The 14937-nt window shown below is 40.1% G+C and overlaps 1 protein-coding gene across 4 annotated transcripts in view; it reads left to right on the top strand.

Moving 5' to 3' along the window:
- The first annotated feature begins 4535 nt into the window (after positions 1-4535).
- Positions 4536-14937, top strand: part of unc5a (unc-5 netrin receptor A) — a 140237-nt gene continuing 129835 nt past the window's right edge. For 2 of the 4 annotated variants that reach the window (XM_059345905.1, XM_059345904.1), the window contains exon 1: positions 4536-4830. In XM_059345905.1, the coding sequence (XP_059201888.1) occupies positions 4740-4830 (91 nt within the window). In that variant the 5' untranslated portion in view covers positions 4536-4739. The remainder of the gene's footprint in view (positions 4831-14937) is intronic. The other 2 variants (XM_059345902.1, XM_059345903.1) reach the window with 2 other exon arrangements.

The following is a 14937-nucleotide window of genomic DNA, read 5'->3' as shown; positions in this document are numbered from 1 at the left end:
TCATATATTTCCAAACACTCACGCAGTGTTTTAGATTAGGGGAATCTATTTGGGATGGAAACACATTCTATGAATAAATTGCATGAATTCCCTTTTGAAACAAGTCCAGGAGAACTACACTCAAATATTGCCCGGGCTTCTTTCAACAATCAAGCTCTTGAACTCACAAAAAATGTGTAGAATCTGCGTGACAGAAAATCTTAATTTGAGTGCAAGACAGGACACACTGTCTTCCTCCAAGTCAGGAGAGTTGGACTTTGAATCAAAAACACTGAATCAACTTTAATTTTTAGAGTGTCTGCTTTTGATTTATAGTCATGGAATAAAATGCGGCCCATTTCATATGATTTGGTGGTTATCCCATTTTACATTTTCATCAAATCACATTCTCAGGCCATATCTGTAAAATTGAGAAATCATCAGAGCTGAAGTAGTGGGATATTGGAAGTTCAGCTTCATCAGCAGTCTGTGCTGCTGAAATGAGAGACCTTCAGTAGGCTCCTTCATCCTCACCCACCCTCCCTCCCCTTCACTTTCTTCCTCTCTGTTTTTTAAACTCTTCATCTCTCACACTCTCATTTGGTTTTGCTCTTCACTCAACTGCACAAGATGTGGTGAGATCACACTGAGGCTATTTTATCTCCACTTGTGTGAAATAATGTAATTAAACAAAGTCACAGCTATGCATGGATATCTAGAACATAACATTTTTATTGGTGTATTGAGAGCTGCAGCTAGCGACGAATACAATGAGCTGGAATGAAAGTCTATGTGTATTTCGAATGCAGTGATGATGGATTTTAACGTGCTTTTACATCGTTATCATGAATCCTGGGAGGTGTGTGTGTGTGTGTGTGTGTGTATATGTATATATATATACATACATAGGTATATATATATATGTGTGTATACACATATTGTGTATACACATATATATGTATATGTATATATACGTATATATGTGTACATATATGTGTGTGTGTGTGTGTGTGTTCATACATATATGAATACACACACACACACACACACACACACACACACAAACGATTGCTGAATACATCCCCTAAAATAATAAAATAATGTGTACCACCTTTAATTAGATTACTCAAATAAAGTTTATAATACTATAATTACTAAGTAATTACTGTATGCACTGCCTTGTTGTGCATTTATTTTTAAAGGCTGTTGATGGGAAATGTGCCTTAAAATATTTTGAACAAATAAAACTAACTAGTGAGTAGGACTGTGTATTGTAAAGATTCTGGCGACATAATAGGAATCACGATACAGGCGTTATGATTCAATTTTGCGATAAATTGCAATTGAATTAAATTTATGGAAAACTGTCATAGTATAAATAACACACCATATGCATAAAATCTGAGTTAAAAATGATACATTTTTTGCAATCATAACTGTGGAATCTGCAGTTGCATTTATCACAGCCCCTGTAACATAAAACATCATTGCACTTTTGTGCAATCTGTCTGCTGCAAATCTTTGCATGTAAAACTGGAATGACACAGTCTCATAAAACTTGAAAACACAATACTGAAGTGTATCAACTTTTCCTTCACCCTCTTCTAGACAGCACAGATCTCTGACGAGGCCATGTCCTGTCTAGCAATGTTAACAAAAGCAGGGAAAAATGAGTGTATCCACCTCATGATTTGGCTCTACTGCCACATTCAAAGGGTTCTTCCATGGCCCATGCTATACCCTTCCACCAAGCTTAATAAAAACCAGGGCAGTATGTTTTACCATAATCCTGCAAACCAACAAACAAAGTAAACAAAAAAGCTAATCATCTTTAATCCCTAGGTAATCTATTTTATGACGGTAACTTTATTTAAAATTCCACCATTTAAAACCATAATGGAATATAGTTACTCTTTATATGTCCTTGTGTGTGTGCATATATATATGTGTATATCATTTAATATCACAGAGAGTGGAGGATGTGAGTCCCCTATCCATTAAAATCTATAATAGAGTGATGGAGCCACTGGAGATGTTATAATATTAAAGTACCTACTCTTCCATCATAACTGGGGTTTGTTTAGCTCCCAATTAATTTCCCCAACCCCATATCAATAATATTTAATTAAATTGATACACTATTGATCGTCATACAGTCATTCTGCATGGTAATTAATGGCTAAAATGCTGTGGCATGCAAATCTGAACCTCAATTTCATTCTCGTTGGACTGCATCCTCATAAGTGGTTTGCAATGTAATATGCAATCCGCTGATGGCTTATTAAGATCTTTACAGTCATTTAATCTGAGACTGTGGTCAATTATATCTCTCTAGAGTAGCATTGCAGTTTAATTTGATATAAACAAAACAATAGGCTGTGAAGCTGTGGTCATGATGGAAGTTGATACACTCTCTTTCTCTCTCCATAAGTCTGTGCTGGAATGCAGACAGTCAGAGCCTGCACTGCATCCTCCTCAAGGGACCTTCTGTGTTGTTTGTAAACAATAAATAATATTAATTTCATGCTGGACACCTTCATTGGATCGATGCTTATCGACCAGGCGAATCAGTTGTCTTTATAGGCTGCATATGTTGCAAGGGTAATTGCACAGTTTATGGAGGGGCCCAGACATTGTAACAATCCGTAACATACAAATGAGCCTCATGTCTCTTTGGATCATAGCTGTCGTGAATAATTCAAGATGATACAAGAGAAATGGTGCTTGTGTCTTGGTTTTGGTGATTGATTGCAGCAGAACAAGCTGCTTCAAGTCTCAGGATATTGTAACTCAAGCCAATGACGGAGAGAAAATTAATTACAACACCACAAATCGATGAACAACTAAATGTGTCAACTCCCCAAAGGGCCGTGATTGTTCATTGTAGTCTGATTGAGGGAGCACAGGGGGTCAGGATGCTGGACCCAGAAGACTCAGTGGAAGAAAAGGTTATGGAAGAGGTTGTGCCCTGCTTTGACTCAGCAAACACATCCCAGCAAGAAAACACACTAATAATTCCTTTTAAAACAGCTGAAGTTGAACTCTCTCTCTGTAAGAGGATAACTGACTATATACGTGTATGTGTGTGTGTGTGCGTGTATATATATATATATATATATATATATACACATATATATATGCCCTCACATCCTCATCTGAAATGCATGTAGTTTCTTTTCAGAAAGAAAAAAAGGGCACATACTGTGTCGGGATGAAACAGCAGCTTGCACCGCCTGATAGGACACAAAGCAGATTAGCAGAATGAGAGAGATCATTATGAGCAACCTCACAAGTGACCAAGGCTGAGTCATTCTGATGCGTTTCGCTGCCGCCTTCCTTACCACTTCCCATTCACTCTGCCCGTCAGGATCGTAAAATATATGGCTGTGGGGTTTGTGTGTTTCTGCATGTATGCGTCTGCGCTTTGGTGCTGTCATTCTGACTGCGACTTTGACCTTTAGCAAGGGATGCTGGATGGAGAGAAGGCTTAATGAGTTTGTATAATAGCTGAGCTCTATCTGAGGAATCATCCATCTACATGAGCCCCATAATTAGCTGGTAAGACACTGGTCCAGCTCTGTGCTTCCACTTATTATTCTGCTGACTATTATGTGGGAGTGGAGAAATGGGTAAACAAAGACACAAAACCCCCCATCTGAAGTGTATTAATAATCTGCTGTCGATTCTGGCAGCGGCTATAAAAGGCATGGCTGAACAGTCTTAAAATCACTCCACTGACACCCCCCCACCACCACCACCACCACCACAGAAAATAAGGAAAAGCTATCTGGAACATAAGTCACATCCTGGTCTGAGTTTGCTGACAGGTGTACACTCATGGGAGCGCTAATCCCCCTGTTTCTTCATCTGTGTTTGTCCATTAATGTACTGCAGCACACACTCAGAAACCTCAAGACAAAGCAGAGGCATATGCAACTGAAACTCAATGACATGCAGATGTGATCAGTGTGAATTTGTATGCAAAGCACCGATCTGATTCCTATCATACAGGGCTGGATGTCATATCCATCATTTTCATGTAAGGCACAATATATGAAAAGCACACTCGCATGGATGCGGATGAAATAATATCCACCCTGTCGTGCATTGCCAGTATGTGGTTAGTTATGCTTATTCAAGATATGTAAATGTTTGCTTAAGAAAAAAAAGGAAAAAAGGATATAACAGCAGGGCGCGCTCAGGACGCTCCATTCCCAGTGAGCACGCAGGATCCGCTCCTGGTTTTGCTGCTCCGCTCATCGCAGCGTACACCTTCCCTGACTCTCAACAGTCCAGCATTGCTGTGCAAGCAGATGTTCCTCCTCTGATGCCAATTCTTTACCGTTTTCGCATTTGGAGAAGGTATTCTTTCGCGCGAAGGCTGCAAAGTGTCAGGAAGCAACAGAAACTGCCTCCCTCCTCGGCTCAGTGAGAGAGGGAGAGTTGTGGACGGATAGCGGCTCTGGAGAAATACAGTACAGAAGAAGAAGAAGAAGAAGAAAAACGCGGCGGCGAGCAAGGCAGCAGTTTATTTACCACACCTGTGATGCGTTGTTCTGAGCAACGAAGACGCACGAGCGGGATACTGATGGCCACGGTACGGCAGGGGGATATGTGTTGAGGAAAAGAAAAGACTTGGGCGTTGTAAACAAGGCGATAAGTGCTACAGAGGACACTCTTCGGACCTTAAACACCCCAGTGTGCCGCTGTTTCTTCTCTGCTCCCTGCCTTTTAAAACTTGGGTGATAAAAAGCACGAAGATGCCCTTACTTCTGGGCCCCTTTGTCCGCTGTAGGTTCAGCGCAACGCTCCTCGTGCTCTGGCTCGTCTTCGCTGGCTTCACCTGCACTGGTGAGTTTCACTATTATTATTATTTTTATTATTAGTTAATGCCGTTAAAGCTTTGTGTCGAGGAAAAAGCACAGCAAGTAGGTACAAAAAACGTCTGCACGCGACAAGTTGTTCGCTTGCTTTTCTTTTTTTTTTTTTTGTAGTCGCGCGTGACAGAGCACGTTGTTGGCAGTCGTTATTGTTCTGTAATTTGCTAGCACTCATCAATTAGCCTGCACCTTCAAGGTTACAGGAGGGAGTGTGTCGCCGCACACATGTCAACCAAGGTTAAAACTTGAGCCAAACCTCAACTCTTATTGTCCACCTCTAATATATTTATTTGAAACTACGCAGCGAAGGGATATAGCATGTGTTTTATCCCCACTGTCGTGACTGTAAGGGAAGTTACACACCTGCTTGAGGAGCCCTATAATAAGAGATGTTTTAACAGACGGGGCCCTGAACAATAAAATGCGGTGCTCAGTAACACTGCGCTCCTTTCATACTGTCACATAAACAACCTTCAGCTCCAATAGAAAAAGACTATCACCTCGCTAATCATTTAGTTATTAAATCTTTGGGCTGCTACAGAGCGGGCTGGGCAGACCGTATATTCAGAGCCTGTATTCATCCATCTAAGCGGGTGCTCTGCTGGCTGCAAACAGGATCATTCAACTCCACGTTTCTCTCCGGCCGGGACTCGTTCCTGCTGCATTTGCAGTATGGTGACAGCTTTACGGAGTTGGTAGACGACCTACTCGCACTGATGAGTTACATTTTATGATGTAGCCTCTTGGCCAGACACTCCCGATTGCATGCAAATGTGCTTTGATGTACAAAACAATCACCACCAGCGGGGTGAGCTCTGACAAGAGATAAGTTTCCCCTCAGTTGCTACAAATAAGCCTTTTGTGAGAGAGTTTATTATGCAGTTTCAGATTTCCTATCACATAATCTTTTATTTCAAATATCAAATATGCTCATAATGCTTGTGCAAATGACATTTCTTTTTTAATGACAACCCAACATAAATAGAGTGCTGGCCAGTGACCCTTGATATTACAGGTCACTCTATAGTGCACAGTCAAGCCTGTCAAATCAATGATTTGATTAATGCAATCACTCGCCCATAAATGCACAATTTCACAGTTTAGCTCTTTGACTATTTAAAAAAAAACACTTTCTGCACTCGTTCTCCCTAATAATAAACATCATGCTCACAATGCCGCACAGCTGGAAGCAGCTGGTGAGTATCCTAAACAGGAGGATTTCACACATCGTTTACCTTGCGCTTGTTTCCAAACTGTTAACCTTGCTTTGGACAGAAGGCAAACATGTTAAAGTTGGTGTAATTGTGTCTATTGCTTCAGGACACTGAGATGATGAATTAAGAGGGCTTTTCTCTTGCATTAATTAGTGTATAATTATGAATATATTAGGATTAAATAAACAGTCATGCTCCAGGGACCTCATATATCAAGTTAAGTAAGTGGCAGTGCAGTGGTATTTACAAGTCATTTTATGATATATGTTGAAACAGATATATTTTGATTGGATTGCATGGGTGGTGTCACAGCCAGGAGTTACTCAGTGCCTTGGTTCTGTGCGGAAAATCTTTGTTCTTCCCATGTTTATGTATGGGTTTCCTTTGGGTGCTCTTATTTCCTCTCACATTTCAAGGATTTGAGTCAAGACTCAAGATTCCCATTAGATTTGATACTGTTTGTCTTTGTTCGCTTTGTGATAGACTGGAGCTCTGTCCAGGGTGTTTCCCTCCCTTTCACTCAGTGCATGCTGGGATAGGCTCCCAGCCCTTCTGTGACCCTGAATAGCAATGAGTCACTTCATGAAAATAGATGAACACAGGGATGACAGTAAAATCAGTTTTTATTCTCCTCTGTCTTTTGTATCACATTTCTAGGCCCCTCTCCCTACTTCAGTCCATCGCTCTCCATCATATATTAGGACAGTACAAGCATGCTTACGAGCTCCCATCACAGCTTACAGGCTACTTTTATAGGACAGCGTGAGTTCCAGAAATGGATCGGAAGGTAATTTGGTAGCCAATTCTTTCGACATCAGGGCTGGGACAGTCTCAGCTGAGATCAGTCGAGCTATCCTCTGTAGAGAGGCAAGGCGCTGACTCGGCATTAGTCTGTATCAAAAGCCGACTTGTCTTTTTTGCAGGGAAACATAACTCAGTCAGTAATAAAGGTAGGCCTGTCAATCTAGATTTGAGCTAGCCGAGCACTTTCCCTTTCACTGTGTTGTGAGTGATCTGACGGGCCGGACAGAGGGGGTAGGTACGCTTTCAGCCTTAGGAACAAAGAACTGTACTGCTTTGCCTGTGTGTGTGCACCACTTGATGTTTTTTCTATGCAAAGTGTGTGTGTGTGTGTGTGTGTGTGTGTGTGTGTGTGTGTGTGTGTGTGTGTGCGTGTGTGTGTGTGTGCGCGTGTGTGCGTGCGTGCGTGCGCTAGTGTGTTTTGGTTGCCTTGAGGATTTGCATGCATGCATTTCTGCTGCATTTCTCACAGTCGGTGTATGTCTTCAGATGATTCCTTCTCCTGTTGCTGCAGTTGTTGGCTGTTTATTTAAACTTGCCTGTTAGTCTGTTGCCTGTTGTTACTCCCTTGATACTTCCTCCAGAAAAGATCATCAAAAAGCCAGCTATCCATGCTGAGAGAATAAATCCTGGATTTTTCTTTGTTTTTCCCCTTTGCCCAATGAGAGCGTTGCCAAGCAATTGTTGTCTGGTTCAGCGAGGGAGCATGGGATTTGGTATCAGGTACCTTGCTACTTGTATGAACAGTCAGCTCCGAGCCATTTCCACGGGGTGTAAACCTTGTGATGATGCAAGGAGATGGCCATTAAATGACAACAAGCAGAAATCTATTGCATAATACAGTAATTTGCGAGCCACCATTTATTTGTACAGTAATACAAGGGTTGCTTTTGCCAGAAGTCTCATCATTCTAATGTGAATCATCCCAGACTTGTCTTTCTGGCAGCCAGTTTTGTCTCTCCTCATTGACTCACTAAAGAATGCGATAAGGAGAGCGAAAGCTGAAATTAACATAATTTATTGGGGGAAATTGCCTTCTGGTCAAAGGAATTTAAAACCACTTCGTTTCTGTCCCATAGCTAATGCATGGCAAATGATCGCCATGTCTTTGCAGGGATATGGTCTTTTACAGGGAAGTGATAATTTACTACCAGGAAGAGTTTTTGTTCCCTCTAGTCATGGGAGATGAATTCAAATGACACATACAACGGGATGACTTGTGCACTGGGGGAGGGAAAATCTATATAAAATTCTCAACAGCTTATACTCACCCGGTAAATTAGCATGCTGTACACATGCTGAATATATCATGCAAGGAGGCAATTTCATTTTAGCAAAAAAAAAAAGGGGTAAAAAATTAAAATGATTTCACTCGAGTACAAATATTTGTGAATTTTATGCTGCTTACAGAATTTGAATTAGACAATATGACAATGAAAAAGAAGGTTGGAATTGCTTATTTGCAGAAGAGAGCTGACCAAAAGTAGTACTTTTTAAAAAAACCCCACTGTCAATCATGTTAATTTGAATGAAAGAAAGACAATGAACAAATTGAATGAATCGTCGTCCTATCCCAAGTCTTGCAAAACGTAATTTCTTCAGTTTGACTTACTGTGATTAATGAAGGCAGAGATAATAGTTCAGCATAAATGAACAAAAGGTAAACAGTGCATGTCAACACAGGTCATCTTTAAACAATGGTGGGGCATGCTCCATTTGGTGACAAATGTCCGGGCTCCTTATCTCTTAGAAGGCTATGTCCCTGCACTTATCATTTGCAAATGGCAATCTTGAGGAGCAAAGGAAGGACGCAGGCATTGTCGAGGACACGTGGAGGATGAACCTTGCGGAGGGGAGGAGTTAGGTGTTATTTTCTGCAGTCTGTGCAGAGGCCATGCGAAGGCACTACATCTCTGTCAAACTCTGCCCTTTTGTTTCAATTACCCCATTTCTATGATTCAGGTCTATGTGAGAGCGCTTAGGGGTTGAAGTTGGGCTGTTTCCCTCCTGAAATGTGCTGCACCGAAGTCCCTATCCGTGCTTTTCTATCTAGGCAGCATAAAATTGACCTTTCACCTCTGATGTTGGATGAGATTAGCCTATGTTTCAAAGGGAACCTGGACTATATTTCATGGAAGGTCACAACAGTGTCTGACAAAGTATCAGCAGTTGGGAAATTGCCTTCAATCTCTACTGTTGTTTCTGTCGCTGCTAACCATCCTGTGCCAACACTCATATAGCCTCATATATCCAAGGGCCACCAATGAGAAGTGGGGATGAGCTTGTTGAACTGAGTACTGAGGCTTTTCTCTGGAGGGTCTTATCGAATGTTTTTTTTTCTCAGGTCATCACTATCTCTCTTGTACTCTCATGAAGAGGGAAAAAACATGCAATGCTGACCTTGATCTGAATGCCACTGTGTTCTCTTGCTGGGAAAAAAGATTCACCTCAGAAAAAAACATGGGACATGTGGAGGTTGATGCCATGGAAGTCAATCACAATAGAAAAATACTAATGTTGTCAAAAGAGACACTGCTGTCCTTCTTTGTCAGAATCTTTTAGCCATGGTTATGCTGTCTATTCACCAGGAAAGGGATGTGTAGCACAGATCGGTGTGTGCCTTGAGGTGTCCATTCACTCCGTCAGAGTCAGATTTGACCCTCCTGGCAATCACAGCTGTGTTTCTGAGTCGAGGGTGGTGAGAGGGGTTTACAGACACAATTTTAATGTTAACAAGTCAAGCCCAATTTTGAACTGTAAGAGTAAATATGTTTAATATGATGGTGAAAGCACCACCACCACGTTAGCATTAGCTTGTAGCATTAGCTTATAGCATTAGCTTACACTAGTCCTGTTTGACCGTTAAAATTGAACTTAAAGACTTAAAGTCATGCTCATTCCATCTCCTCAGCCATGACTTAAACAAAAATGTTTTCCCTTTTTTTTTTTCTTTCAGTGCAACCAACTGATGATCAATAGGTTGCTGCCATTTTTGTTTTTATCCAAATCCCTGGTATCCCCACTCTGAAATGGTTTAGTATGAACGCCAAGTGTGTGGTAGTGTCTTGACAGATTTCTCTTGTGTGTGAAAATATATATATTTTTTAAAAACTGTCGTTTTGTTAATGGTCCCTGACGCTTGTAAAAAAGATTTGAAATCCTTTAGTGTGCACCAGGCATTAGATGCAGTATCTGTGTGAAAAGCCTGCTGTTGTTGTTTTCTGTAATGTTTGTTTTAGTATACATGATGTGTTGTCTGGCTGCTCACTTTGTAGAGTGAGAATAGTGGTGTGTTAGAAAATGTTTCCCGACTCCTTCCTGTTCTCTTCGTAATCAATACTCTTCTCCAAATGGTTAATTGGCCATCAGTCACTGTCAGAGGAAGCGCTTAGAAACCCAGTGGTGTCTTGGAGCAGCTCATAATAAGAGAGTGTCCAGTCCTCAGGGCCCTCTCCTGGCCTTTACTTCAGGCCAGGTGGTGGCTGGGGAAAGCGGATCTGAATGCAATATGGAGAGCCATAGATTAATAGTTCCTTAGTAAGGCCACCAGGGAGCGATGTGAAAGCCACTTCCACTTCATCATACAGTGGACTGGATGGAAAGTCTGCAGAGCACATGGTGGGAAAGGAACTTTGGAAGGGTGTGAAGGTCGAGTGATTGGGAGCTGACGTTTTGTGGATTGTGTCACTTTAATTTCATTGTGTCAAATCCATGTTTCTTTGGTCATTAAAAACCTAAGATATGAGGTTGTCAAAAGTAGCAATACTTGATACTTTTGATATCAGGCGCTTAAAAAGATACAATATCCGAATTTGATATCGTTGAAAGTACTAGCACAAATCTACAATCAGACTTGGCCCCAAGGCTGCACAACAAGAAAAATCCACTTTCGGTTGGTATGCTTGTTGTGACTTTTTGTGTGCCAGCACTGTGTGCAGGTTGTCAATTTAAAAAAGAAAAAGGAAAATGTGTGCATGCCCAGGACTTCTTTTTGCCATTAAGAAGTATTGAGTGTCCTACTATTATATCCTAAGATTTCATATTCTATCACCATGACAACCATACTAAGATTTTCCAGGAATATGAAATTACATATAAGTTGTATATTATTATTAAATTATCTTATACGTTTCACAAGGCTAAGTTTAAAAAAACTTGTCTAGTTTAACAAGATAATGACACTTTTTTTCTGCTACTCAACCTTGAAGACAAAACACACCTCCAACCAAATGTATGGCTCATTGTTATGCTTACCCCTATTTAGCATGGCATGTAAAAGACATAATTAGAAATCACCTAAGGCTACTCAGACAGCCCTGCTGGCGCTTGATTGGCAAGGGTATCTGAGGGAGATCTGGCTCAGCCCAAGCCAGAATTTGTCATCTTGAAGTGATTTTGTTGACAAGACAGGAGGCACAGTGACCTTTCCTAATTATGTGTATGTGTCCAGGCACTGATGCCTGAGGCAAGCAATTCAACTGAGTCAACAGAGCGCTGACTCTCAGAGCACATTCAAGCCCAGACAGCATGTTGTGTGATGTAAGGTTAGAATATGCTGGGTTTAGCAGCAAGCTTGTTAATAATTCAGTATTGATACAACATTACTAATGTCATTTGTGTCACCTTTTGCTCATGGATATGTTAAGAAACAAACTGAAAGATCAGGCCGGATCAGCCACCTTCTTTTTCTTTCATTCTCCCATTTTGTACCTGAAATCATCACCAAAAGTCATTCTGGTTTTATGCTATGCAAGTTGATTCCCGCAAAACATGAAGCATTTATCATGCACCCTAAATGCGTAGCAGTGAAAGAACAGCCTCTCTGATCTATGTAGGTCCCTCTGTTATTGTTTTTCCCAAACAAACCATTTCCCGATGTGAAATGAGGTCTGAACATTACAGATTCAAAGCTTAAAGCTAAGCAGCAGATTTTCTTGGCAAAGCCATCAGGAACACCAGGCTCACGGAAAACACATTCAAGTCCTTACTCCAATAGAATTAATCATGACAAACACAGCCACCATTGAGGCTAGACGCTCCCGTTTTTTACAGCACGCCTTGCACTTGATTATGGCTTCTATGGATTTAAATGTCCACTGACAATGCATTCATGAGGAATCAAAGTGTGTTTTCATACCTGCACTTTGTTTTCAACAGTGCTTGAATTCTCAAAAGATGAGGACAGAGCAGCTCTGCTTTGGTATTGATTTCGTTAATTACCCTCTGATTTACAATCCTGTGTTTCAGGCATAATTATGGCTTGATGATTTTCGAGAAATAGGCTCCTACTTGAATTATCCAAAATAGGAAAGTCACTGAATTCAGTTTGAAAACTTTGTAGGGCCTAGGGCTGAAAAAATAATCACAGTGACTATTGTTTTCCAAAATATATTTTACAGAAAACCTATTTTATTTTACAATAGAGCCTTATTAACTTAATTCTTAACTCCATTCTTTGATACTTTGATACATACTTAGCCTGAACAATTCGGAGAAATTTAATAATTATTATTTTTGACAGATTTTGCAATTTTGATATGATATGACTAGAATATGATTGATGGGTTGGGATATCTTCACAGCACCACAATAGTAAATTCAGAATGGTATTTTGCTTTCAACAAATATTGCATCTCCTGCGATTTGTATATTACACTAGTCTGTTTTGCTATTTCAATAAATTCTGATTATTTGTTCAGCCCCACCCAGACCTGTGCCATCAAAACATGATGAGCAGAAAACTAAGAGGTTGGAAGAAGAAGGTCAACAATGATTGCTTGGCCAATCTAGATCAATTTACAGCAGTGTTCTTTCCTGTTTGTTCCTTTTTTATTTTAAAATCTTCCACCACAAACCCTTGTAAACATGTAAAGTTATCTTCCTTCTTGTGGTTGTCAGTGGGCTACATTTGTAAGTATTGGACTGCACTACTATTTACTGTATCATTGGATACCCATATTGGATTTGTTCAGTTAAAAGCTGGCAGGCAATAAGATCCAATATGTACTATTCTCTTGGAGAGAACATTTTGCTATAATCCACTTTAAAAACTGACAGTGGTGAATGTTTGATCAAGCCTAAGGGAGAAACTTGTGAACCAACTGTTAGAATAAAAAAATATAGAAATTAAGTGCTGCTCTGAGATTTACTGGTATTTGTAATTTTCAAGTGGCTACCTGTGATTTTGGGATGCTATGGCAATTCAGCAACATTTTCTGATACAACAAACCTGGATTTACTAACCAAACACAATTAAAAGATCTAACAATTTGATCAATATTTGATATATGCAATCAACTTGTAAATAACACAAAAAGTAAAGAAGTAACCAAAAAGGAAAATTAAGCTTTTCCCAATGTAAGTTTAAATTTATTCACATGAATTGGATTATTCTGTTTTGATGAAAAATCTTGCCCATGCACCAGTTACTAGCTTTTTAACAGCATCTGGATATACGGATGCTGATGGAGTAGCTAAGTCGTAACTGAGTTGCCTCAGTTGTTGTTGGGCCACCAAGTATGGAATAGCTGTCAAATTGTAAAAGTTGCTCGTATTTGCATGGATTGCTGTAGGGCTGTACCAAATGTTTTCCAATTCATCAAACTTGGTCGAGCTTAATTCCTCTCTTTGAACTCCTCTTAAAAGCACACTTCAACACATTTAAACTTGACAAAAACAAAATAAAACTAAACAAACTGTTCTTAGTTAGATTTTTCACTGTTCCTACAATCACCAACTCTGGTTTGGTCAAAATAAAGCTTTACCTCACTGAGTTAGAAGTAAAAAATATCCAGGCTCTACACGCTTTTTCATGCTGCCTCTTTTTGCAATTGCTAGTCTCTTTGTAAAAGCAGAGTGAGAGCCGCTGCTCAGCGGGCAGGTTGGCTTTCGGAGGCAGACCATTAAATGGGCAAAACAAAACAGAACTGACCCATCGCTGATGGCAGATTTATTGGTCCAAGCGCCCAACCCTAACACAGCAATTGAATGATCATTTAGAATTCAAATGTCAACGTTATGAATGAAGCTTCAAACTATTTGGTTCAGCCCTAAATGTAATTGTGTTGATTTTGTGGTCTTTGCCACTGGATGGGAATATTTAATATTTTTGTGTGTATAAATTCTTACATGCAGGATTGTAAATGCCACAATAGTCTGATCTGGTGGAATGCATTGCTCATTAGGAAAGACATTCACATATTCACTGGCAAAAAAAAAAGTGTCTGAACTTTGTGTCTCATTTATTTTTAATTACGCTTCAGTCGTGTGTACAGTGTGTTGATGTACCTTTCATTAGTGCACAACAAGTCTCAGGCTAGGTCTGCTGGGTGCAGTCAATTGACGGATATCCACTGACATCAGCAAGAAATTTGGTGTGGGTGGATAGAAGATACATTGCAGTTCTTGTTAGTTTTTCAAGCCTCCTCTGTCAAAAATACAGTATGATGTCACCATACTATAGTGTTTCCACTCTGGCCTAGCAGATGCTACTTTAGCTTAATTGGACACTGAATAATGCGCATTTGCTGGTATGCTGTTTATAGACTTGAAAGTGCTTTTACAGATTATTGATTGTAATTTTGCCGTTGCTTCTTTTGGGAGTTGGCACTGTTCAACTCATTCAGTTAAAAACAACAAAGCTCCGTTCAATTTGTTCATTTAATTAATTTGCCTAACATGCAGTTGGGGCGGGCAGACATCTGGTGGCCAATAAACAAGAATATAAGGAGTTATTTGTTCGATCGGCTGTCAGTTAATGAATGTGAGTTGGTGTCCAATTTCAAGCAGTGATTGAATGTAGACTGGCCTCTGACCGAGCTCAGTTCATATGATATTGTTTACAGCCCCTCTAATGACTTTATTCATCCTTTATTTCGGAGTCATTTTAGCACATTTTACTCCCAATTCAGAACATCTCATCACTCATGAGCTGAAGACACTACGCTATAAAGGATTATTCATCACAATTATTTCAGATTTGACAGTCTAATTGGAGCTGAAAAGTCAATTGGGATGTACCAGGTATGACTCAGTGAAATTTTTTTTGTTAGATTCAAGGGCTC

The sequence above is a fragment of the Centropristis striata genome, chromosome 12 (genome assembly GCF_030273125.1).
Source record: "Centropristis striata isolate RG_2023a ecotype Rhode Island chromosome 12, C.striata_1.0, whole genome shotgun sequence".
Lineage (NCBI taxonomy): Eukaryota > Metazoa > Chordata > Actinopteri > Perciformes > Serranidae > Centropristis > Centropristis striata.
The sequence above is the reverse complement of the archived record's forward strand: the minus strand, read 5'-3'. Positions and strand labels throughout refer to the sequence as shown.